Source organism: Gopherus flavomarginatus, chromosome 9 (genome assembly GCF_025201925.1).
Source record: "Gopherus flavomarginatus isolate rGopFla2 chromosome 9, rGopFla2.mat.asm, whole genome shotgun sequence".
Taxonomy (NCBI): domain Eukaryota; kingdom Metazoa; phylum Chordata; order Testudines; family Testudinidae; genus Gopherus; species Gopherus flavomarginatus.
Genome location: NC_066625.1, coordinates 59,363,553 through 59,387,582, shown reverse-complemented (window position 1 = coordinate 59,387,582; position 24,030 = coordinate 59,363,553). Strand labels below are relative to the sequence as shown.

The window sequence follows — 24,030 nt, the reverse complement described above, 5'->3', positions numbered from 1 at the left end:
TTCGGTCTGGAGTTGACCATGGAAGCCACTCAGAGCAGCTGGTGTACAGTATGGCTCCTTAGTCCTCTTAGACTCTTTCTGTCTTGAATAGCAGAACTCACATTGTCAATGCTTAACAAATCCTGGAAAACACAAGCAAGACAAAGAAATGAGAGCAGCTTAAACTTGGACTAAGTGCTCTACACAGGCACTCGATACAGTTTCATGTGAAATGTATAGTGAGGATAAACGTCTGTAAAGCGCTAAAGTGGCCTAGACTCCCCGTGTTTCAGAGGCTTTCTTTTCCAGTGCTCTGCCACATTTTGTCTGCCCATACTTAAGGAAGAAATTGCATGACCCAGAATTCTCCATCACATGGTCTCAGTTCTGGAACTTGATTCTGCTCAAAATCCACGAGAGCTTAACCTGGTTACCTTTCTCAGGAGATTTAAATATTTTAAGAAAGCAACTGTCTTGAGACTGATGAAAGGTAAATATTGAATCAACTCCACATACAGAGTGTATAATTTTTTGAAGAATAATTTTCTGAGCCTGATAGAGGGATGTTGTGCTTTTGGTGCCAATTTTTATTGGAAAGATGAACTAGGTACCATATTCGATAAATTCACATAATAATATATTTTAGCACTTGTTCTGGAATGTGCTTAGATTTTAACTTCAAATATACTACACTTTAAACGATATTTAGAATAAACTCTTCCCTGCTGTCCTAGTATATGTTACATTTTCATGTTTTTACTGCTGGAGTTGCATGCTTATCCTGTGTTCGCACTTGTAGGAATAACCAATTATGAAGAGTACTCTGTAATCCAGGAAAGCGTTGAGGAGAAAAAGGAGGAGGGCACAGGTACACTTAAGAAAGACAGGACGTTGTTACGAGATGAAAGAAAAATGGAGAAGTTGAAGGCTAAGCTTCATACAGATGATGACTGTGAGTACTGTAACCCAAGGGGCTGTTTGACCCTGAGCCCCGCCACCTGGGGCTGAAGCAGAAGCCTGAGCAACTTAGCTTTGAGGAGCCCCTTGTGGCATGGGGCTCTGGGCAGTTGCCCTACTTACTACCCCTTAATGCTGGCCCTGGCTTTCATATGCAGAAAACATGGGTTTTGAGGCACAGGTGGGCCATGGAATTTTGATAGTACGCTGGGGGGACCACAGAAAGAAAAAGGTTGAGAACCCCTGGTTTAGGGTAATTTTTGCAAGGTAAAATATAAATTTGTGATATTATAAGATGTTTGTGTTTCTGTTCCAGTAAACTGGCTAGATCATAGTCGAACATTCAGAGAACAAGGAGTTGATGAAAATGAAACACTGCTGCTGAGGCGAAAATTCTTTTATTCCGACCAGAATGTAGATTCGAGAGATCCTGTTCAGCTAAACTTGCTTTATGTTCAGGTATAGTACGTATAGCAGAGAAACTTCTTCCATCCTGTTGATGAATTCTGCATGGCATTGTTATAGCTAATACTGTAATTGCTTGTGTGTTTAGCTACCACATGCTCTTATTTCTTTACCATCTCAGCCCTGTATTTGAATTGGAACTTGGGGAAATTCTGTATCTCTTTCATGAGCTTCGTTTCTGGAGTTGGGAGCAGGTCTTGATGTCTGGGTTGCAGGGCCAAATTTTGTTCTCGCTTATCTGTTGCAACCCCACACATAATTGTGTGAACAGGGGAGTTGCAGCATTTGAAGACAGTGGATTTTTGTGTGTTAACTGAAGGCAGACTGCCTCAGGAAAAATTTTCAGAATTATCCATCATTAATAATGCTGCTTGACTTTTCCAGACTAGTTGAGGTGTTGGCAGCTGCAAAAATGATTTACTGTTAAAACGAGCTAATTGGATGTGTTGACCAGTGTAAAAAAGGCATTTGAAGTTACTTTGTGTCTTGGTATGCATTTTCATGATAGAATCACGCTTCCCATTTTCTATGGCTTTGTTTATAATGACTCAGCTGACCATATTGAGATGAGAGATGCAGTTGCGTATTATTTGAGAAAGAGGCCAGAGCACCTGTCCTCATTATAAAAGCAGGTTTCAGTTTTTTTTCCCTTTAATTTTCATAATCATTGAAGTTCTCATAATTGCCATGTCTTAAAGTTGAACTCTTTTTGGCTTTCACAGGGGCATTGGGGCTACTGGAAAAAGGCAAAAAATATCTGAGCCAGATGGGTAAAGTTTGCAGAGGGAATAGTTAGCTAAATTCTTAACGCACCCCTGCTTTTAAAGTCTACTTGTTTTACTGCTGACTTATAAGAATTGTGTCTAAAATAGACAAACTGGTTCTAACAAAACATGTTGTAATGCATCAGTAGTATGAACACAGTCACAGAATCACTTCCTAGGAATTAATTATGTGGTATGGAGATTAACTAATAAGTCAGTCCTCCTGAACCTGGTCCATGATTACTGAAAGTTTGCCATCAGATGACTGTTCAGGCTGAGAGAGAGAAGAGTTCTTCAAGGGTTGGTCCCTGTCTGTATTCCACTTTGGGAATACACCTGTCTCTGCCTCTGGAGTTGGAGAATTTTGCCCTGTGCATGTGCCTTTGCTCTTCTTGTGCCCCCAACCAAGGAGAGAGAGGGCGGGGCAGGCCAGCTCTCTCTCCAGTTCCTTCTTACCACCTCATGGCCTGGGTTGGAGCCTCCAGTGTTCAGAGCTCTCCTTCGGGTTCTTCGTTCTGTAAATATTAAACATTGCCTTCATGCTTTTTATATATAGTTATTTCCACAGTTAGTAGTTTTAATAGTTGTTACAGCTTTTAGTAAAGTTTTTATAGTTAGATAGTATCAGAGGGGTAGCCGTGTTAATCTGGATCCGTAAAAGCAGCAAAGAGTCCTGTGGCACCTTAGAGACTAGCAAACATATTGGAGCATGAGCTTTCGTGGGTGAATACCCACTTCGTCTGAAACTCTTTGCTGCTTTTATAGTTAGATAGAATCTCTACCTGGTGGATGCCTCCCCCACCCAGATACTCCATTAGAGTTTTCAAATTGCACCAGGAACTCTAGGCTTCAAGATTTGTGTGTCCTGCCTCCGTTCCTTCTTGGTCAGCGACAACCATATGCAGTGCTTGTACTGTTCTGGTAAGGTACATATTACAGCTAGTTGTAATATCTGCTGCTCTTTCCCTAGCTGTACCTGTGATGCACAGGAACTTTGGCTTAGAAAAAACTGCATAGAGAAGGTCATGAGTCTGCAGTTGGACCCAGGACAGGGGGGCACCTGTTGTACATCAGCCTAAATCTACACTGAGTACACCTCCCACCACAAGGTCCTACTCTGCTACAGTGGAGTCTGAACTCACAGATTCCTTATTGGGGTCTCATTGGGAAGGCAGAGAACACTCACACAAACATAAGAATAGGTCTCCTCCTAAGTCATCTCTGAAATCGTGAATCTTTAGAGGTTGAGCAGACCTACTCTATCAAACTCTAAGGACTTGGGACATGCAAAGTCCCAGGGCCAGGACTCTAACACCCATAAAGGAAGGGTTTCTTTGATACCAGACCCCATTCCAGTGACACCCATTCCATCAGTACTATCTGGGTCCGTCAGTTCCAGTGCAGTTGGAGCTGCCGCCACCAGTTGTAGGAACACGAAGTCTCCTTCTTCTGACCAGTTCAGTACAAGTGGCTCGGACCCCTCACACTCCAAGGAAATCAGAGACTTACACTGCACCAAAGAATGTCTTTGCTCTTTCCCCATCATCAGGACTTTCCCTAATGAGGTAGATGGTGACTGCACCCGTTGATGTTACCTTAGACCAGTGGCTTTCAACCTATGGTCCGTGTAGACAGACTATATCTAAAGGGTCCATTAAACAGTCTTGGTGTTCCAGTACCTTTTGCAACCACTAAATTTACACACGTGACAATAAAGGAAAATGCAGGTGGCTGTCATCCATCACTGTTCATACATTTGCAGTTAGTATTTTCCATGTTAATTAGGTAGATAACTTTCCTTTCTGTTAGAGCAGGGTATATTGTATATAAATCACATGAAATATTTAGGCAAGAGGTTCAGTTTTGAAAACTGGGGCAGCTCTCTTGGCCTCAGTGGGACTGTGCAGATTTACACCAGAGGAGGACCTGGCCCTTTGTTTATTTTGTTAGTTATAAACATATTCACAACAGAATAACAGATACTTTCTGACAGGAAAGCTTGCTGCTTGATGGTTCTTGTCTCGTGTTCTGACTGTTCAGGAATTTCAAAGCTTCTGATGAGCTTGACATGTCTCTACTTACCTTTGTAGGCTCGAGATGACATTCTGAATGGCTCCCATCCGGTATCCTTTGAGAAGGCTTGCGAGTTTGGAGGCTTTCAAGCACAAATCCAGTTTGGACCTCATGTAGAGCACAAACACAAACCTGGATTTTTAGAGTAAACCATTTTTGCTAATTTCTAAATTTGTGTGTCATTCTGTCCATGCAGCAATGCATAAAACAGTGGATGTGTTCTGTCTTTCTGTCTTCTTACACTGATCTTTGATCAGTCAGTGCCATTTCTTAAATCATTACTTTAGTGAGCTTTATACTTGATTTAAGATATTCGAGAGACTCTCCTAAAAATGGTGGTGTGCTTTGGAACATACTGTGCTTCAACCTTGATTGTCAGGAACTCTTAGTTGGTTTAGGGAAGTGTTACAATAATTGTTACATGATGCTCAGTTATGCAGACAAATCACAGAAGCAAATATCCTTCGGTTCCAATTAATCTGAGTAATCAAACTTCCTGCGTACCATCTGTATTTAGTCTCACTACTGATTGGTCAAAGACTCTTTACTTAAAGAGCTACCGATGTCTTAGAAAACACTATATGTAATAGACTTAATTTATTCCTGGTCCTCATTACTTGTTACTGAGACTGGTTGCATAACAATTACATAACAGCATCTTGATTTCTTCAGGGTTTGACCTTTGTCTTTATATTCCCTGCCTGATGTGATGTGATATAGTGGGATGCTGTAGAAGTGCTAAGACAGGAGTTCTCAAACTTTTGTACTGGTGATCCCTTTGACGTAGCAAGCCACTGAGTGCAACCCCCCTTATAAATTAAAAATATATTTAACACTATTATAAATGTTGGAGGCAAAGCGGAGTTTGGGATGGAGGCTGACAGTTCGTGACCCCCCCATGTAATAACCTTGCGACCCCCTCAGGGGTCCTGACCCCAGCTTGAGAACCCTTGTGCTAAGATAATACTAAGTGAAGGTTATGACACCTGGGTCTAATGTTCACAGTAGTTGTTCCTTTTTAAAGGCATTATTCCTTTTTTTTTTTTTTTTTTTTTTTAAGAAATTAGTTTTCCCATCACAGTAGGGTTTCCCATATTAGAGTTCATTTAACTTCTCTAAAACTGCTGTGCTATGCCAACAGAGTTCAGCTACTGATAACCTTTTTGGGCTTAGTCTTTCCTGGTTATTTCCAAAGAATAAAAAAATTATTGTACCCAGCAGCTCTCTGGGTGTTGGACACAACCTGCAGAATGTAGATTTCCACTGTGCAGCCTATAGCAGACGTTCTGTAACTCTCTAAACTACAAAATCCATTGCAGTATTCGAACTAGGTTTACTTCTTCCTGCCTCAGCACAGTGGGCTGGACTTGATGACCTCTCGAGGTCCCTTCACCAACCCTATGTTTCTAGGATTGTATGATTCTATCTTTGACAAACAATATATAAATAATTGAAATTCATATCTTAGGGGAGAGAGGAGAGTTTTCCTCTAGTGGAATACACATACAGCTCAACTTAAAAAGAGCCTGTTATCTCTAGGGTTTTTTCTTAGAAATGATTTTAATTAGCCATAATTCAGTCAGAATAGTGAGGCATTTTATGTGACACTGATACAAACAGTATATATCCATTGTGCAGGCGCATGCTAATTCTTGCATGTATATTTCGTTAGCCTGTTCATAACATGCAGTTAATGTTCTTTGATCAGCTTTTCCAGGTATTCTTATTTTTTCTGTTGAAATATACTGATATGTTTAATCTAAGTCTGAAAGAGTTTAAGTTGCATGTAAGTTGCACATTACAGCTCAGTTGAAATAGGGCTGAGCAGTGTTCATTGACTAAACAATGTGACCTCAACACATAACAGGCTTCTATAAGAGATTCCATCTGCTTATACAAAAACAAATAAAGCAAATAGGGTTGATTACTTTTCAGCATTTTTCCAAAACAGATTGGTTTAGTTTACCATATCTACAGTATGTTTATAGGGAGAGTTCCTTAATAGTATCCTTTTTTGTCATTGATAAATGACTCTTGGCAAATAAAGATTATTGCCTGCATTTTGTTAACACTTAGATGCTGGTTGTTGGAATTTCCTTATAGAACATGCCAAAATAAATTTCCATTAGTATTAACCGTGAAAGTTCATGGTTGATCAAATCTTAAATATCTGAATGAAGAAATATTTAAGCTTTGCATGGCACCTATGCGGGCAGACTGTGCTTTTAAATTTGAGAAAATAGCTATTAGAGAGGTCTTAAAGAAGCCCTTTTTCGTATGTATGTAGATAAGAGGGGAGTATTAAGTAGCTAAACTACCCACCCAGATTTTTGGTCTCTAAGCAAAACCAGTAACCAATCACATAGCTCCCTTAATCCAAGCTATTTTGTAACAAGCAATAGCTTCCCCCTTTGTGATGTTCTCTTTCTTAATGAACATTAGAAAAATGTTCTTGATGCTCACGACAAATATCAAACTTTGACAGCATGTATTTAATATCTTAAGCAAGTGAAGGAGCAAACTTGTACAGGATTAAATTACTTAAACGCTGCTTGCTATTACATGTTGGACTGAATGAATAGTTCAGCAGATGAGCTATTAAAGAGATTTCAGTGTACTTGGGGTGTGATATTTAGGTGGTTTGTTAGCACAATTAAATGAACTGCCAAGTAAGATTCAATTATAGTGTCACAGCATAGATGAACACTATGTATTTTCTTCAGAAGTAGGATTAAAATAATTTTAAACAGTAGGTATATCTACACTGCAGTGTAAGATCAGGGCTGGTTAGAACTCAAGTCAGCAGCCTCTGGGTTTGTTAATTTAGGGCTTGAGCATCTACACTAATTTGTAACCCCGGGTTAAGAATTGTTGAACCCTGAGTCCCAATTTGTGGTTCCAACATCTACATGGCATTATGTGGGCTTGAGTCCTACCACCAATGTGCCAGACTTAGAATCATAGAAGATTAGGGTTGCAAGAGACTTCAGGAACTCATCTAGTCCAATCCCCTGCTCAAAGCAAGACCAACTAAATCATCCCATCCAGGGTTTTGTCAAGCTGGCTCTTAAAAACCTGTAAGGATGGAAATTCTGCCACCTCCCTAGGTAACCCATTCCAGTGCTTCACCCTCCTAGTGAAATAGTTTTTCCTAATATCCAACCTAAACCTCCCCCACTGCAACTTGAGACCATTGCTGCTGAGAGCAGGAGACCATCTGCCATCACTGATAACAGCCTAGCTCCATCCTCTTTGGAACCCCCCTTCAGGTATTTGAAGGCTGCTATCGAATCCTCCCTCACTCTTCTGCAGACTAAATAAGCCCAGTTCCCTTATCCTCTCCTCGTAAGTCATGTGCCCCAGCCCCCTAATCATTTTCGTTGCCCTCCACTGGACTCTCCAATTTGTCCACTCCTTTCTGTTGTCGGAGGGGCCCCCAAAACTGGACGCAATACTCCAGGTGTGACCTCACCAGTGCAGAAGAGAGGGGAATAATCACTTCCCTTGATCTGCTGGCAATGCTCCTATTAATGCAGTCCAATATGCCGTTAGCCTTCTTGGCAACAAGAGCACACTGCTGACTCATATCCAGCTTCTCATCCACTGTAATCCCCAGGTCCTTTTCTGCAGAAACTGCCACTTAGTGACTCAGTTCCCAGCTTGTAGCAGTGCATGGGATTGTTCCATCCTAAGTGCAGGACTCTGTACTCGTTCTTGTTGAACCTCATCAGATTTCTTTAGCCCAATCCTCCAATTTGCGTAGGTCACTCTGGACCCTGTCCCTACCCTCCAGCATATCTACCTCTCCCCCCCAGCTTAGTGTCATCTGTGAACTTGCTGAGGGTGCAATCAGTCCCATCATCCAGATCATTAATAACTTCCTAAAATGAGTCAGCTCTAGCCCTTTGGTGCGGTGTAGGAAAATTTGATTCTCCACCAAAGTTGACTGTCCAGAGGACAAAGAAAGTCAGCCCACGGCGTTGTGGGATACATTTGGCAGACTCCCAGAGCATGAGTAGAATGGGGCTGTGGCTACACTGCAAAACAATATGGCTTGAACGCGGGGTCCCAGCTTGACTCAGGTTCAGAACTTCCATCCCCTTGGGGTCTTGATATTCTGGGTCCGCTCCCTGGTTAGTGCAATGTGTGTGTAGGTGGAAGGTGGGGTTAGGCTGGAGCCTAAGTTTGTATCCTGGGCTTATGTTGCAGTGTAGACATAGCTAATATTACAATAAGTCCTTCGTTCCATCCATGATATCAGTACCTGTATAGTGCACTGTAATTACAAAGCCCTACAAGATAATGATCCCGAAGACTAATTTAAATGACTGGTAGCAATAATAATAGTTGCCTGGTGCTTAATGGGTGACTTGCCCTTCACTTTCTTGTGTGTAATTGGGGCCCTGGAGTGAGAATGGGAAGAGGAGTGCATAAGAGGAAGGAGGTACCTCTGGAGTATCTTGTTCAGTGGCTGCCCTTAGACTGACATCTGCCTCAAGTGGGCTGAGATTTTTGTGATTTGAGAGCTTTTTAAATTCCACCTTGGGGACTGAACACATTTAATTCACTTCATGTTTTGAGACCTTAAGTGCCACAGAAATTAAAACTGGTTATTTGTTACTTTGTTTTCAGGATATACTGATATTAAGCATCCACTTAACTGCTTTTGTGGATAAAAATGTTATTCTTCCAACACTTCTGGAAAGATGGGGAGTGTCGTGGTGCGGGACTCACCGCTGTGGCACCTCCTGCTGGTCGTCTCAGGGAATTAGCATTTCTAGCCTCCGGAGCGCCCTCTGCCGGCCGGTGTCCCGCTGCCGTTGGCCCCCATGTTCCTCCCAGGACCCAGTGCCCCTTGTCTTTGGTGTGCTGCCCCCTGGCAATACCCCCGCAGTCTCAGGGTCTCCCCACCCAGGAGAACCCTCAACCCTCTATCCCCACCTTGCCTCAGTCGTGGGCTACTGCCAGTCATCATCTAGCCCCTGTTCACTGGGGCAGATTGCAGTGTAAAATCCACTCATCATAGACAAGGGGGGTTTGGACCTGCTGCCTCTGCCTACCCGTGGGCTGCCCCTTGCAACCCCAGTACCTAATTGGTCTTCCACTAGGCCAGAGCCTGGGGGGTTTCCAGGCTGGAGCTCCCCAGCTCCCTTGGCCTTCCCCCAGCCCTGCTACACTCCAGGTACCTTCTCTCAGCTCTTGCAGCCAGGTCCCTCCCTCTCAAAGCTAGAGAGAGTCTGTCTCTGGCTTCTGGCCCCAGCCCTCTTATAAGGATCAACTGGACTCTCATTAAGCCAGCCTTGGCCTGATTGGGGCATGGCCCGCAGCTGAGGCTGCTTTCCCCAGTCAGCCCCGCTTTTCCTTCCCTGCCACAGCCCTCTCCCCATACTGTTTTAATCATTTTAAGGCAGGAGTGGGTGACCATCCCACTACAGGGAGCAATAGGTACTAGTGCACACATTAATAAACTAGTGCTGCTGGAAAGCAGAGGTAGTGACTGAACTGCAGATGTATAGCTGGCTCATGCTTTGATATCTGTCCCTAAAGTAAAATAAAATCAATGTTTAACATCTGTATATGAACTCTTTTGAGCACTATTTCAAACTGTTGAAATCTATCAGAAGGTTTAGTGAAGGAAAGAATCCCAGTTATTTACTTCGTCAGCCAGAAAAATATGAATTCTCATCATATGAGGATGTAGCTGAAATGGCTATTTTTAATGCCAGTTCATCTCCTTAACCTCACCTCTGAAAGTTAGTCAGTCAAGGTCTTCTTTCATCATATGGTATTTTATGCCTGTTTTAGGAGCCAAAGGAGCTTATTGTTGGCAAAGAGGTAATGGGAAGCAAAGCCATTGTTTAACTATTGTACTTTTTTTCCAGTCTGAAAGAATTCCTGCCTAAAGAATACATCAAACAAAGAGGAGCTGAAAAGAAAATATTTCAGGTAATTATGAGACTGAAAAACCTAATAGTCTCTTGTCTTTTGTAAGAGTAATAAGAGTTTGCTTTCCACAGCTCTGTAGTCTGTGCATGTCCTCCGCTTACATAATAAATTCTCACTAACTCAAGTGTAAAGACGCTGACAGCCTCTCTTTTCTTCCATCGGCAGATTTATTATCCATTGTTTTTGTTGTTGAAGGTTATTCTCTTTTCAGTGCATGTTCAAAGTTCCTTAGAACTTTTCCTCAATTATGTTGAATCATGAAGATATGCATTGGCACTGAAATAGAAGCACGCTTAGGGAGGTCAGTTTAATTTTATCCATAGAACTTTTTATACCTTCATAGCTCAAGCGTGAGCTTCAAGCGTTGTATACGACAGAGTTCTGTTGGAAAATGCTTGAATTCAGAAAGGTGGCTGGGAAGGATCAAATTGTAAATGACTGAAATGATCAAATACACAACATGCTGATACTGCAGGAAATGTTTTATAGGGTCTTGCACTCATGTGTCAGTGTTGATTAATATATAAACCTGGCAACACGTTAAGTATATGAGCAATTTTATCTAGCTTGGAAAATTCTGAAGTTAGGAGCTGATATATGGTTATTCACATCATGAAAGAAAATGGCAGTGACATACGATCTCAGCATGGAACATAATTTTAATTATGCACTGCTAGAGTTTGTCAAGTGCTATCCTTTTTATCCCTCGCACTCCCAGTCATGGAATTCCTTAACTCATGAATTTGTTGTAGGTGGAATTACTACTGCTAACTATAGTTGTGATTGTCCAACCCTTTTCCAGGCTGGATGGAGAAGGAGATAACAGAAGGTGTGGGCAAGGCACAAAGGCAATATATTAAGTTAAAGGAAGGCAGTGGCTGGAAGCAGGGGATGAATTGTGAGATTGGCTGGGATGAGGAGCTGAGAGGGAGAGGGCCAAGAGAAGAGGGGTGGGGGAGATTAGGATTAGTTGAGCAAAGGGACTGGTCCAAGAAGCTCTTGGGGAGTAACAGTGAAGTTAATAGGGTAGTAATCAGTCTCAGGTAACTTTGTTTAAATGATAGTTTAAAAAAGAATTCAAAACCTAGGTGAAGGTAACATCATTGGGATGAACCAGTTTGGCTTCTGTATGGAACTTGATATTGGAACTGCTTGAGCACATCAACAAAGTACTGGATAAAGAGGAACCAGCTAACATTATTTTTGACTTTCAAAATGCCTTTGGGAAAGTCTCTTACAAGAGGCTATTAGGGAAACTAAGTAGTCGTGAGGTAGGTGGTAAAGGACTCCTATGAGTAAGATACTGGCCAAGAGACAAAACATAGAAATAAATGCTCCATTTTCAACAAGCTGAAGGCTGAAGTGCCACTAGGTGAATGGATGTCACAGTGACTAAAACGTAGTTGTGTTGAATGCAATGCGATGTATTTTGGAACCAGTATTGAACTATTAGTATTTGAGTACTTCTAACTAAATTGTAACCACTAGGAAACAGATGCTGTCTTGTTGTGGTTAAAAATCCCTTTTCAATGGACAGTGGCTGTCGAAAAAAAAAAAAATTAAAGTGTGCAAAAATAGGATGGATAATGGCATAACTTTAGGTATAAATCAAGGTATGGCCTCACATGGAAAGTTTTCTTAATCTCCAATGGCAATATCTAAAAAAGGATACAACAGAGAGAGGAGGGTTCAGAAGCAAGTATCAAAATGATTAGGGACGTGGAAAAACCCTTCAGCGAAAGAAACAATTGGGGCTATTTACCTTGGGGGGAGAGTGGGGGAAAAAAAAGGTGATAATATACAAAATAATGGATAGTATAGCGAAGGTAGATCAATGAAAATGACAGGTGTCAAGCTTATAACTCATAGAAGGAAGTGCTGTGTTGCACAACAATCATATGACATTGAATTTCACAGCCTATCATGGGCTAAGTGTAGCAAGATTTTTAAAAGATTGGTCATTTGTGTGGATGCTGTGAATCTCCAGAGTGGCTTTATGTAAGATCTGAAATTTTTTTGAAGGGATATTAAACTTCCATGATTTGAGGGATAAACATAACTGATGATGATTAGGCAGAAACTCCCCTTTGGGCAGCTTGTTCCATAATTCTTTGTGTCAGAAAATTTGAATATATTACCTTGCTAGCATTTCAGCCCAGTGATATTTTGATTTAATTAGTTTCACAATTAAAAAGCAGCCCCGATCAGTTAAAAGCTCCTTTCATAGTTTCCAGTGGGCATTATTTCTATTCAGTCTAAGTTATACAAAGTAAAACTGAGCTCTTGTTCTAGGAACACAAGAACTGTGGAGAGATGACTGAAATTGAAGCCAAAGTCAAGTATGTGAAGCTGGCACGCTCCCTCAGGACATACGGAGTGTCCTTTTTTCTTGTTAAGGTAAGTTTGGATTATGCTGGCAACAGATGTGCTTGATTATGTATTACCCCAGACCACTTTCTGAAAGCAAAGTTTTCATATCCAAGGTTTGAGCCTGTAAGGCAGTCTTTTCCACTAAAAAGAGAGCTCACTGAATTGTATTGTGGTAACACACCAATCAGATCAGGGCCCTATTGTGCTAGATTCAATTGGCAGGGTCAAAGGCAGCCTTTCTCAGGCTTTGACTTTTTTTAATTGACCTACCAAAATATTTTCCCCTCAAAACATTTAGAAAAACACCGCAAGTCTGCTTGAGAGTTACAGGTTTACCTGAATGTGCATATTAAAATCTCTGCATCTTACAAGAACCATATTCTCAATTGTGCAGTTATTTTCTCTTACATTTCATACAGCCATAACCTTAAGGCCTTGAATTTTCTGCATTTAAAATCACAGTAATTTTATAATTGGGAGAAGATGTCTAAATCATGACTTGGCAGATATAGAATTGTTTTGCTGCTGCTAAACAAGGCTTGAATCATTGCTTGATTAGTGTTCTCTCAATGAGATGGTCCAGATAAGAAGAGAACTGCAGTCTAGATTTTTCATCCTTGGCTCCCAAAATTAGGATCCTGAATCCATCCAGTGGCCTGATTTTCTAAAGTGCTGAGCACCTACAAATTCCACTTAAGCTGATGGAACATTCAGGTGCTCTGCAGAAAGTGCAATGGATGATAACTTTCTAAAAGCTTGACATCATTAATTAGCTTTTGCTCCTTATGTAGAAGTGACTGTCGTATTAGGCACCTTTTTATGGAGACCTACTGAAGTAGAATCTCACCTCTGAAGTGGTGGTTTTCAGACATCGAGGCCAGAATTAATTTTATCCACTGGAGAGAAAACACCGTGTGCATTTGGCATCTTCCCAGGGATGCCTATTACATGCTTATTTGATTTTGCTCTCTGTATGTATTTATTCCATTTTCCTAAATTCGTTTCCTTTTCTTGCAAAACCTAAATACTTCATTACTGTTCAGTGCATTAAATTATTTTGCAAGTGAGTTAAGTGGCTTCCAATATAGTGATTTATGAATGAAGAACTAAATGGTTCTTCGGGATCGTAAGTAATGAAATTTAATTTGGGCATAAATTTTAAAATAAAAAAATGCTGTAATTATTTAGAAAGCACAATAAGCTAATGATGGTTTCACACTGGTTTCGTCAGCTAATCATGAAGTTGTATATTAGAAGCTATTCTGAAAATATCTCTGCAATTTTCAGTAACTAAAATATTAAAACTGTACAAGCATGAACATTTACAGCAAACAATCAAGTTGAGAGTTCAGTCCAATTTTTCAGCGATGACTAACTGGTCATTGGGCTGAAGATAGAAACGCTTACCCTTGCATTTTAATGGATGCGTCAGTTTAACTCCATGATTTTCCTTGTAGCTTGAAGCAAACAGTAACTGAATCATTCTGAAAGAAGTGTGTGAGAGTAAGGTGGAATAATTTGAAGTTCAGGTCTGATATCTAACAAAGGCCGTAGGACGTAAATAGGAGTTGATTAGCTGTAGCCCACGACATAAAATAAATTCAAGGGGAGCAGAACATATGGACTCATTTGCATCTCATGATTGATTTTTTTGTTGCACAGTAAATTGGTATTTGGTCTTTGCTCTATGGACTTTAAGTGCTAGAGAGGCAATATACTCAGCCCTTGAGAGACAGCACCTGTCAGCCTAGAGAGACCCCCTCATAGTGATGCTTACATGGGTGAAGTTGTTTAAATGGTTAGTAAAACAAACATTTTAGAGCTATGATGTGTAATAAATGGGGCTGACTTTGCCTCCTGTAAACCTCTGAATCCTTAATCTTTGTTGCTCCCTGCTAAATCTTCATTCTCTTCATAAAACACTACCAGAAATTCTACAGAGAGAAGGCTTTGGAAGCTAATTTACAGTGTATTGCCTAACATGCTTCTTAGTTTTTCTGGCTGGGAGTTGGTCCTTGAATGAAGTATCAGGGGGTAGCCATGTTAGTCTGTATCCACAAAAACAATGAGGAGTCCAGTGACACCTTAAAGACTTACAGATTTATTTAGGTGGAAGATTTCATGGGTAAAAACCCCACTTCTTCAGATTAAACCGAAGTGGGTTTTTACCCACAAAAGCTTATGCCCAAATAAATCTGTTAGTCTTTAATCTGCCACTGGTCATCAAAGTGTCATGTTAACTGTTTACAATGTAACTTTTAAATTGGAAAGCTAGTTTACAAAAATATCACCACCAGGGTAGTTGAAAGAAACTTTCGAAGACTTGGATTGTAAAATGCCTTTTTTATTTGAAGGGAGGTTTCTTCTCCCTACCACAAGCGGTTACTTGTGCTGAATTGCACAGTTGAGGTCAATTGCAGTTTAATGTCTTCAAGCTGTACCAGATTAAGGGTGAAGACAGATTCCCAAGACCCGAGTAAAGCTTTGAACATGAGTAGAATTTTGTATGAAATCTGTTGGCTCACATCTCTTTCCAAGTTATGCTAAGTGCAATATCTGCATCTAAGAAGCAAAGTAGGATAGATGTGGACCACGTAGAAGGAAGTTGTAATGAAAATCAAGCAATAGCTATAGAGCGTGACGCTCCATTGTTCTGTAGCTTGGATAGTCACTTCAACGAGTAAAAGTGACTGTAAGTTGCTACCAAACCGCAATGGCAGTGATAGTCACATCACACCAGTGTAAATTACTGCACAAGGTGTGGGCCATTGGAGAGTGAAGCAATAGTCTAAAAGTCACTGGAGATGTGTATCCTATCACTTAATTCTGGTGTGTGTTCAGAGTTGTCTTTTTAAGAGGATAACTCTGGACTGAGTCCCTCTGAGCATTTAATTAACCATGTTGTAGGTAAGATGGAAAAAAAAGACAGTGAATGCTTGAGGCTCTGAATACAACACAGTGTTTTGAAAATGAATGAAAAACACTTCTAGCAATGTGTGAACATTAAATTAATCTATGCACTTGCCATGTCCAGAGAAACTGAGTTTGGGCCTGTGAATTATCCTCTGCAGTGAGTCTAGTTCTTCCTTTATGTAAGTGTATCCAGTCACGGTCATTACCAGTCTACTTCCTCCTTTCCCCTCTGACATATGCCAGTTGGTAAATGAAAACTAATACTTGATTCTTCCGTTACAGGAAAAAATGAAGGGCAAGAACAAGCTTGTTCCTCGTTTGCTGGGCATCACCAAAGACTCAGTGATGCGTGTGGATGAGAAGACCAAGGAGGTGTTGCAGGAATGGCCACTAACAACTGTGAAGCGCTGGGCTGCCTCTCCAAAAAGCTTCACTCTGGTACTCTTTCTGTATGTTGTTACAGAGAAGGAGGGTTCTGTCTGTCATGGGGAAAGGAGCATGGACTGATGCACTAAATTGATTGGCCCTATAGGGTTTAGTTTAGTTTAGTCCTCAAGAAACAACTGGGCCAATTTTCTTACGGCCAGCAAACTGTCTCATGTACATAACCTGACCCTGATTATCCAAAGCACTATTTTAAAGAGCCATCTGCCTGACATCTGCTAATTTTGGTTGTGAATAATCAAGGTTTTCAGAGTGCAGGATAAGAGTGACAGACAGGCTGTGAAACTAAATAGGACTAAAGAAAATGCCTCACGGTTTGAGACTTAGAGCTCAATATGTTTAGCTTATCGAAATGATGATTGAGGAGTGACTTGATGATGGGGTGTAAATACCTTCATGGAGAGAAGGTGCTGGAGGCTCTTCCATTAGTGCAGGGGTTCTCAACGTTTTTCTTTCTGAGCCCCTCTTCGCCCCCCCAACCCCCCGGCCCCACGCAATAAAAACTCTATGGCCCACCTGTGCCACAGCAACTGGTTTTCTGCATATAAAAGCCAGGGCCAGCACTAGGGGTAGCAAGCAGGGCAATTGCCCAGGGCGCTGTGAAGCTACATTGCTCAGGCTTCAGCTTCCACCCCAGATGGCGGGCCTCAGCACCCTGAGCTTCAGCCCCATGCAGTGGGGCTTTGGCTTTCAACCCTGTGCCTCAGGCAGAAAGCTGAAGCCCCACTGCATGGCCCTGCTTTGTGGACCCCCTGAAACCTGCTTGCAGCCACCCCAGGGGACCTCAGACCCTGATTGAGAACCAGTGGCTGGAAGTTGATTCAGACAAGATTAAATTAGAAATAAGGCACACATTTTTAAGTGAGGGTAAGTAACTATTGGATCGAACGGCCAAGGAATGTGGTAGATTTTCAGTGTCTGAAGTCTTCAGATCAAGACTGGATGCCTTTCTGGAAGAAAAACTTGAGTCAAACACAAGTTAATAGGCATAATGGAAAGGTACTGGGTGAAATTCTGTGGCCTGTGTTACACGTAGGTCAGAGTATATGATGTAATGGTCCGTTCTGGCCTTAAAATCCATAAATGTATGAAATGAATCCAGTCGAAAGAGCTTTTTTTCCCCTCACGTAGTTTATTGTGGAGCCCTGGAATGGTTTTATCTGCCATAAGAGCCATTAGCTATAATAAGACATCAAAGGTAAAAGGAAATTTCAGCTACTTTTATTGGGTTTTGGCTTTGGTGTAGACCCTGATCCTTATATGGTAGATATGAGCTTGTTGGATTAAAAGCAAAGAAAGTTAAAAATGTGTTTCCCTATATCTCTAATTTTGGTCATCTTAATACATCTGATGTTCATTTATTTAAATTCATTCCCAAGGGTGAACTGCTTGTTATACCTTTTTTCCCCTCAGGATTTTGGTGAATATCAAGAAAGTTACTACTCAGTACAAACCACTGAAGGAGAACAGATCTCTCAGCTAATTGCAGGTTACATTGATATCATATTGAAGAAGGTAAAACTTTAGGATGTCAGTAAAAGTGCAGTAAAATTAATAAATGTAATGTCTCTCTCACAGAAGATAGGTTACCTGATAGCAGTAGCTCGCTTTCTTTTGTGAAGCTAACTAGATATAATTTTTCTTTGCTGTGACTTGCTTGTAGCAAGAACTCCTAGAAAATAGTTCCTGTTAATTACTATAAAGATGTGTTTATGGAAGTAATATTGAAACTATTAGCTGTATTGAGGGAATAGGTTAGAAGACTTAACTCAGCATGCTTGGGCATTTAAGTGGATAATCTTCTGGAAAGCAGCTACATGTCAGTGGTCTTATATCAAGAGAATAATGGCCTAAAGCTTTCTTCTTAACTGTAGAGAATAAACCATATAACTATAGTGGTTACAACAAAAGTTAGCATTTGCCAACAAATGCCACATGATTACTAGTTGTGTTCTAAGCACTTTCTGTGGGAAATCTGTGGTATCTTAAATACTACTGTGTGCTTGGTGTTGACATATTTTATTAGGCTTAGACCTAACTACAACATAATCCATTATAAATATATGTTCATGCCAGAGAAGTGACAGACAACTGGAATTTCAGTAGGATTGAGGATTTTTGTTTAGGGGAACTCCAGGCCTAGAATATCAGGAGTGTTTCAGTTTGGGGCTGGGGTGGATTGCCAGTATTCATCACAACTCTCTTTCTAAGACTGGCTCAAGCCAGCATTGTCAGTTACAAATTTAATGAGCACTTAATGCTCAAATTTTAGTTTAAGTAGAAACTTGCAGCGTTCTTCGAGTGATTGCTCATGTCCATTCAACTTAGGTATGTGTGCTCACCACATGCACTGGTGCCAGAGGTCTTTCCCTCAGCAGGAGACTGGCCCTGGCACCCCTGGAGTGGGGCGCATATGCCACAGCATACAGGTGCCTCTGGTCCCCTCCACCTTCAGATTGTTCTTGCCACCAGTGACAGTGCATGGAAGTGTTGCTGCTTCAGCTAGCACTGTTGCTTCTCGTTCATTCGAACTCTTTTAACTCTTGTATATTATTGTATATAGTTTCCCTCTAGTTTTAGTTTCCCTGTTTGTTAGTTAGAGAGTTAGTAGGTACCAAACGGGACTTTACTTCAGGATGGGGTGTGCCCCGAACCCCAGATTTTAAGCCCTGTGATCATTGTAAAAGCGATCCACATAACAGTTGTTTATGATGCTTAGGCGAAGGGCACATTAGGGATAAGTGCAGAATCTGCAAGTCCTTCAAGCCCAGGATGAAGAACGAGTGTGACATTCACTTGAGAGTGCTTCTTATGGAGTCTGCCCTTACTGCAGTGTTGGGGCAGCGCTCTGATTCGGTGCCGAGCACTGTGAGCTTGGTGCACGGCGCTCTGCCGGTACCATCTGCGAGCCGGCACCGGTCCTCTTCCATGGCTCCGGCCAAGAAACCCAACAAGAGGGAGCGAGGAAGATCTCCAGCTTCCTGCAAGGGAAAGGACAAGTCTTGGGTGGACTGAGGCCCTGTCTTGGGCACCTTTTCACCCCCTTCGGGATCTTGGGCCTCAGGTCAGCAGTGTAGCCCAACCCACTCCCCACCAGCTACCTCGGGTATTGGCGGAGGTCCTTGTCAGTTCCAGGTGCTATCCACCCCAGAGGTTCTGCAAGCGGCGCAAGACATTATATCCCTCCCAGTGCTGCCCACTCTGGCCCCTGTGGGGTCCTGGTCATGGGGTAAACCTGTGTTTGGACCACCACAGTCTCCACATCTATGGCAATGGTCCCTGTCATGGGGGACGTCCTGCCAACAGTCGCCCTTGTGCATCCGAAACACTTCTGACCGTGATAGGCAAAAGCTTTGCAGCCCCATCCAGTGTTCAGACCACCGACAAGGGCAGAGAAGCTCGAGGCGTGTCTCGCCAGTAACAGCGCAAATCTCTGGAGGCATGTGCCTCCCCTCCCCCAGCAGGAGTTTCGGAGTCGGCGCCTGGAATTTCCACGGTACTGTTATCGCTGTAGGGACAGGTTGAGGAACCGATGGTACCATTCTCCAAACCGTCGCCAATCCTCCAGTGCGGCATCACCGCGTGCGGCTACATCTTCACGACGCCAAGTCTGCTCTGGTTCCTAGTTTCACTCTTCAAGCATGAGGTGCAGATGGCTGACCTGGGGCCATCACGAATCCACCGAGCACCACCGGTCACTTAGTCCCCAATCCTGGCGCTTGTCGAGGTCAGCCAGATCCAACTCCGGGAGAATCAATCAGTACGGATCGGGACAGAGCCACCACTCATCCCTGTCTTGGTCGCAAGGGAGCAACTGCTTTGGCTCTAGCTCGGGTTTAGAGCAAGGTTCCCTACCTTGCTCCGATACCTACAGTTACATCGATCGCACCACAGCCAGACCTGTGGTCTCAGACTCTGTGGCCAGCCAGAGGTACCCATGGAACCCATTCATTCAGCCCTCCCAGGCAGCTTGCTCGGTATCTGGACCTTTGGAGAGACCGGCTCACGCCCTCTCACATCTCCCTCCGGTTCAAGAGGCCTCGGTAGCAGGCACCCCGCAGGCACAGGAGGAAGTGGGTGAGCAAGCTGCTGACCGCCTCCGGTTGTGGAGGACCCCTTGGTACCAGCTTCCTCCTTGTCATCGCCAGGTGAGGCTATAGTGGGGCCCCCTCCACCAGTTCCCCAGGATAATGCGAAGGTGCATCAGGAGCTGTTAAAGAAGGTTGCTGTCAACCTGGGCCAGGTGGAGGACTTAGAGAAGCCCACAGACTCCCTCTTTGATGTTCTCTGTCCTGTAGCTGTGGCCAAGGTAGCCTTGCCCATACATGAGGGGGTTGTGAAATTACAAGTGCCCTCTGGCAAACCACCTCCTCCTTGCCTTTGATCTCCAAGTGGGCCATCCCATGGTCACGAGTACCTTTATACCCACCCTGCTCCCAATTCCCTAGTGGTAGAGGCAGTCAACCACAGAGAGAGACAAGGTCAACCGGGAGCTACCCCTAAGAATAAAGAGACTAGACTTGTTTGGGCATAAAGTTTATTTGTCCTCCAGTCTACAGTTGCAGGTGGCCAACCATCAGGCCTTCCTAGGCTGCTATGATTTTAATATGTTGCAGGCCATGACCAAGTTCAAGAGTGCCCTTCCTGAGGCCTCGAGGAAGGAGTTCTGGGAGATCCTTGATGAGGGCTCAACTGCGGCCGGACGCCACCGCCTATACCATGGCATTGGCCATCTCATTGCGCAGGGCTTCTTGGCTGCTTCTCTCTGGTCTTTCCTCGGAGGCTCAGCAGTCAATGCAAGACCCGCAGTAAGCAGACGGGCAAGCGCCCGTTTTGAGGGTACGCCTGAGGGCAACCTACTGGACTGATTCCTGGATCCTTCCTCCCCTCTGTTTGGCAACCACCTTTCTTCCAGCATGAGCATCTATAACATTGGACCGATAGGTCTTCAATATAGGGTGCAGGGTTACACTCTTCAGTTACATTCTATCCCCCCTTCCCATCCCTCTTCATGGACCCTTCTCATGAGAGTTTTCTCACACAGGAGGTAGAAGGTCTACTGCAGCTGGGTGCGGTGGAGGTAGATACTGTGGAGTACAGGAACAAGGGGTTCTATTGACAATACTTTTTAATCCCAACGGTAGTCTGCGGCCAATACTAGACCTGCAGGGCTTGAACCACTACTTAGTGAAACTGAAGTTCCACATGGTCTCCCTGGCCTCCATCATCCCCTCCCTGGATGCAGGAGTCTGGTACGCTACCCTCGATCTGAAAGATGCGTACTTCCACGTGGCCATCTTTGAGGGACACAGACGCTTCCTCCAGTTCATGGTAGGTCCTGACCACTATTAGTTCATGGTCCTTCTGTTTGGCCTAGCGACAGCACCGCAGGTATTTAGCAAGTGCACGTCCGTGATGGCGGCTTACTTCCGACGTTAGGGTATCCAGATTTATCAATAGCTCAACAACTGGTTCGTCAAGGGAAACTCCAGGTCCAAGGGTACATTGCAGTGCTGCTGGCCACATGCCGTCCCCTCAGCATGTTGGTGAACGACACAAAATCCATGTTAGTTCTGGTACAGAGGATAGAGTTCATCGGAGCGGTGCTTGACTCAGCCTGCACCAGGGTGTTCTTGCCGCTGGAGAGATTCAGGGCACTGATAGACCTCATCACGGAACTCTCTGCATTTCCCCTGACCATGGCCAGGGTTTGCCTACACCTACTAGGTCACATGGCAACATTTACATATGTGATGTGCCACGCCAGGCTTCAGATGCGAACCCTGCAGCAATGGCTGGCGACTGTCTACTCCCAGTCCAGGTACCACCTGGAAAAGGTCACCATTCCTGCAACGATACTCATCTTGCTCCAATGGTGGTCCGACCCTGGGAATGTCCTGGAAGGAGTCCTCTTCGACAGCAGTCCCCACTCATAGACTTTAGGGTCAGAAGGGACCAGTATGATCATCTAGTCTGACCTTCTGCACAAAGCAGGCCACAGAACCCTACCCATCCACTTCTATAACAAACCCTTAACCTATGTCCGAGTTATTGAAGTCTTCAAATTGTGGTTTGAAGACTTCAAGCTGCAGAGAATCCACCAGCAAGTGACCCATGCCCCACGCTGCAGAGAAAGGCGAAAAACCTCCAGGGCTTCTGCCAATCTGCCCCGGAGGAAAATTCCTTCCCGACCCCAAATATGGCAATCAGCTAAACCCTGAGCATGTGAGCAAGACTCACCAGCCAACACTCAGGAAAGAATTCTCTGCAGTAACTCAGATCCCATCCCATCCAACATCCCATCACAGACCACTGGGCATACTTATCTGCTGATAATCAAAGATCAATTGCCAAAATTAAGCTATCCCATCATACCATCCCTTCCATAAACTTATCAAGCTTAGTCTTAAAGACAGATATGTCTTTTGCCCCTACTACTCCCCTTGGAAGGCTTTTCCAGAACTTCACTCCTCTAATGGTTAGAAACTTTCATCTAATTTCAAGTCTACACTTCCTAGTGTCCAGTTTATACCCATTTGTTCTTGTGTCTACATTGGTACTAAGCTTAAATAATTCCTCTCCCGCCCTAATATTAACTCCTCTGATATATTTATAAAGAGCAAGCATATCCCCCCTCAGCCTTCTTTTGGCTAGGCTAAACAAGCCAAGCGCTTTGAGTCTCCTTTCATAAGGCAGGCTCTCCATTCCTCGGATCATCCTAGTAGCCCGTCTCGGAACCTGTTCCGGTTTGAATTCATCCTTCTTAAACATGGGAGACCAGAACTGCACACAGTATTCCAGATAAGGTCTCACCAGTGCCTTATATAACGGTACTAACACCTCCTTATCTTTGCTGGAAATACCTCGCCTGATGCATCCTAAAACTGCGTTAGCTTTTTTAATGGCCATATCACATTGGCGGCTCATAGTCATCCTGTGATCAACCAATACTCCAAGGTCCTTCTCCTCCTCTGTTGCTTCCAACTGATGTGTCCCCAATGTATATCTAAAATTCTTATTATTAATCCCTAAATGCATGACCTTGCACTTTTCGCTATTAAATTTCATCCTATTGCTATTACTCCAGTTTACAAGGTCATCCAGATCTTCCTGTAGGATATCCCGGTCCTTCTCTGTGTTAGCAATACCCCCCAGCTTTGTGTCATCCGCAAACTTTATTAGCACATTCCCGCTTTTTGTGCCAAGGTCGGTAATAAAAAGGTAATAAAAAGGTTAAATAAGATTGGTCCCAAAACTGATCCTTGAGGAACCCCACTAGTAACCTCCTTCCAGCCTGACAGTTCACCCTTGAGTACAACCCGTTGTAGTCTCCCCTTTAACCAGTTCCTTATCCACCTTTCAATTTTCATATTGATCCCCATCTTTTCCAATTTAACTAATAATTTCCCATGTGGAACCGTGTCAAATGCCTTACTGAAATAGAGTTAAATTAGATCTACCGCATTTCCTTTGTCTAAATAATCTGTCACCTTCTCAAAGAAAGAGATCAGGTTGGTTTGGCACGATCTACCTTTAGTAAAACCATGTTGTAACTTGTCCCAATTACCCTTGACCTCAATGTCCTTAACTACTTTCTCCTTCAAACTTTTTTCCAAGACCTTACATACTACAGATGTCAAACTAACAGGCCTATAGTTACTCGGATCACTTTTTTTCCCTTTCTTAAAGATAGGAACTATGTTAGCAATTCTCCAGTCGTATGGTACAACCCTTGAGTTTACTGATTCATTAAAAATTCTTGCTAATGGGCTTGCAATTTCATGCCCCAGTTACTTTAATATTCTTGGATGAAGATTATCCGGGCCCTCCGATTTTGTCCCATTAAGCTGTTCAAGTTTGGCTTCTACCGCAGATGTGGTAATATCCACCTCCATATCCTCATTCCCATTTGTCATCCTTCCATTATCCCTAAGCTCCTCATTAGCCTTAATAAAGACTGAGGCAAAGTACTTATTTAGATATTGGGCCATGCCTAGGTTATCCTTAACCTCCATTCCATCCTCAGTGTTTAGCGGCCCCACTTCTGTTTTCTTCTTATTTATATGGCTATAGAACCTTTTACTATTGGTTTTAATTCCCTTTGCAAGGTCCAACTCTA

General features: G+C 43.0%; 1 protein-coding gene across 4 annotated transcripts in view; it reads left to right on the top strand.

Moving 5' to 3' along the window:
• TLN2 (talin 2) overlaps positions 1-24,030 on the top strand; it is a 357,752-nt gene that overhangs the window by 175,706 nt on the left and 158,016 nt on the right. For all 4 annotated transcript variants that reach the window (XM_050966960.1, XM_050966961.1, XM_050966962.1 and 1 more), the window contains 7 exons: positions 779-931; positions 1,253-1,395; positions 4,256-4,383; positions 10,121-10,184; positions 12,477-12,581; positions 15,750-15,905; positions 17,325-17,426. In XM_050966960.1, the coding sequence (XP_050822917.1) occupies positions 779-931; positions 1,253-1,395; positions 4,256-4,383; positions 10,121-10,184; positions 12,477-12,581; positions 15,750-15,905; positions 17,325-17,426 (851 nt within the window). The remainder of the gene's footprint in view (positions 1-778; positions 932-1,252; positions 1,396-4,255; positions 4,384-10,120; positions 10,185-12,476; positions 12,582-15,749; positions 15,906-17,324; positions 17,427-24,030) is intronic.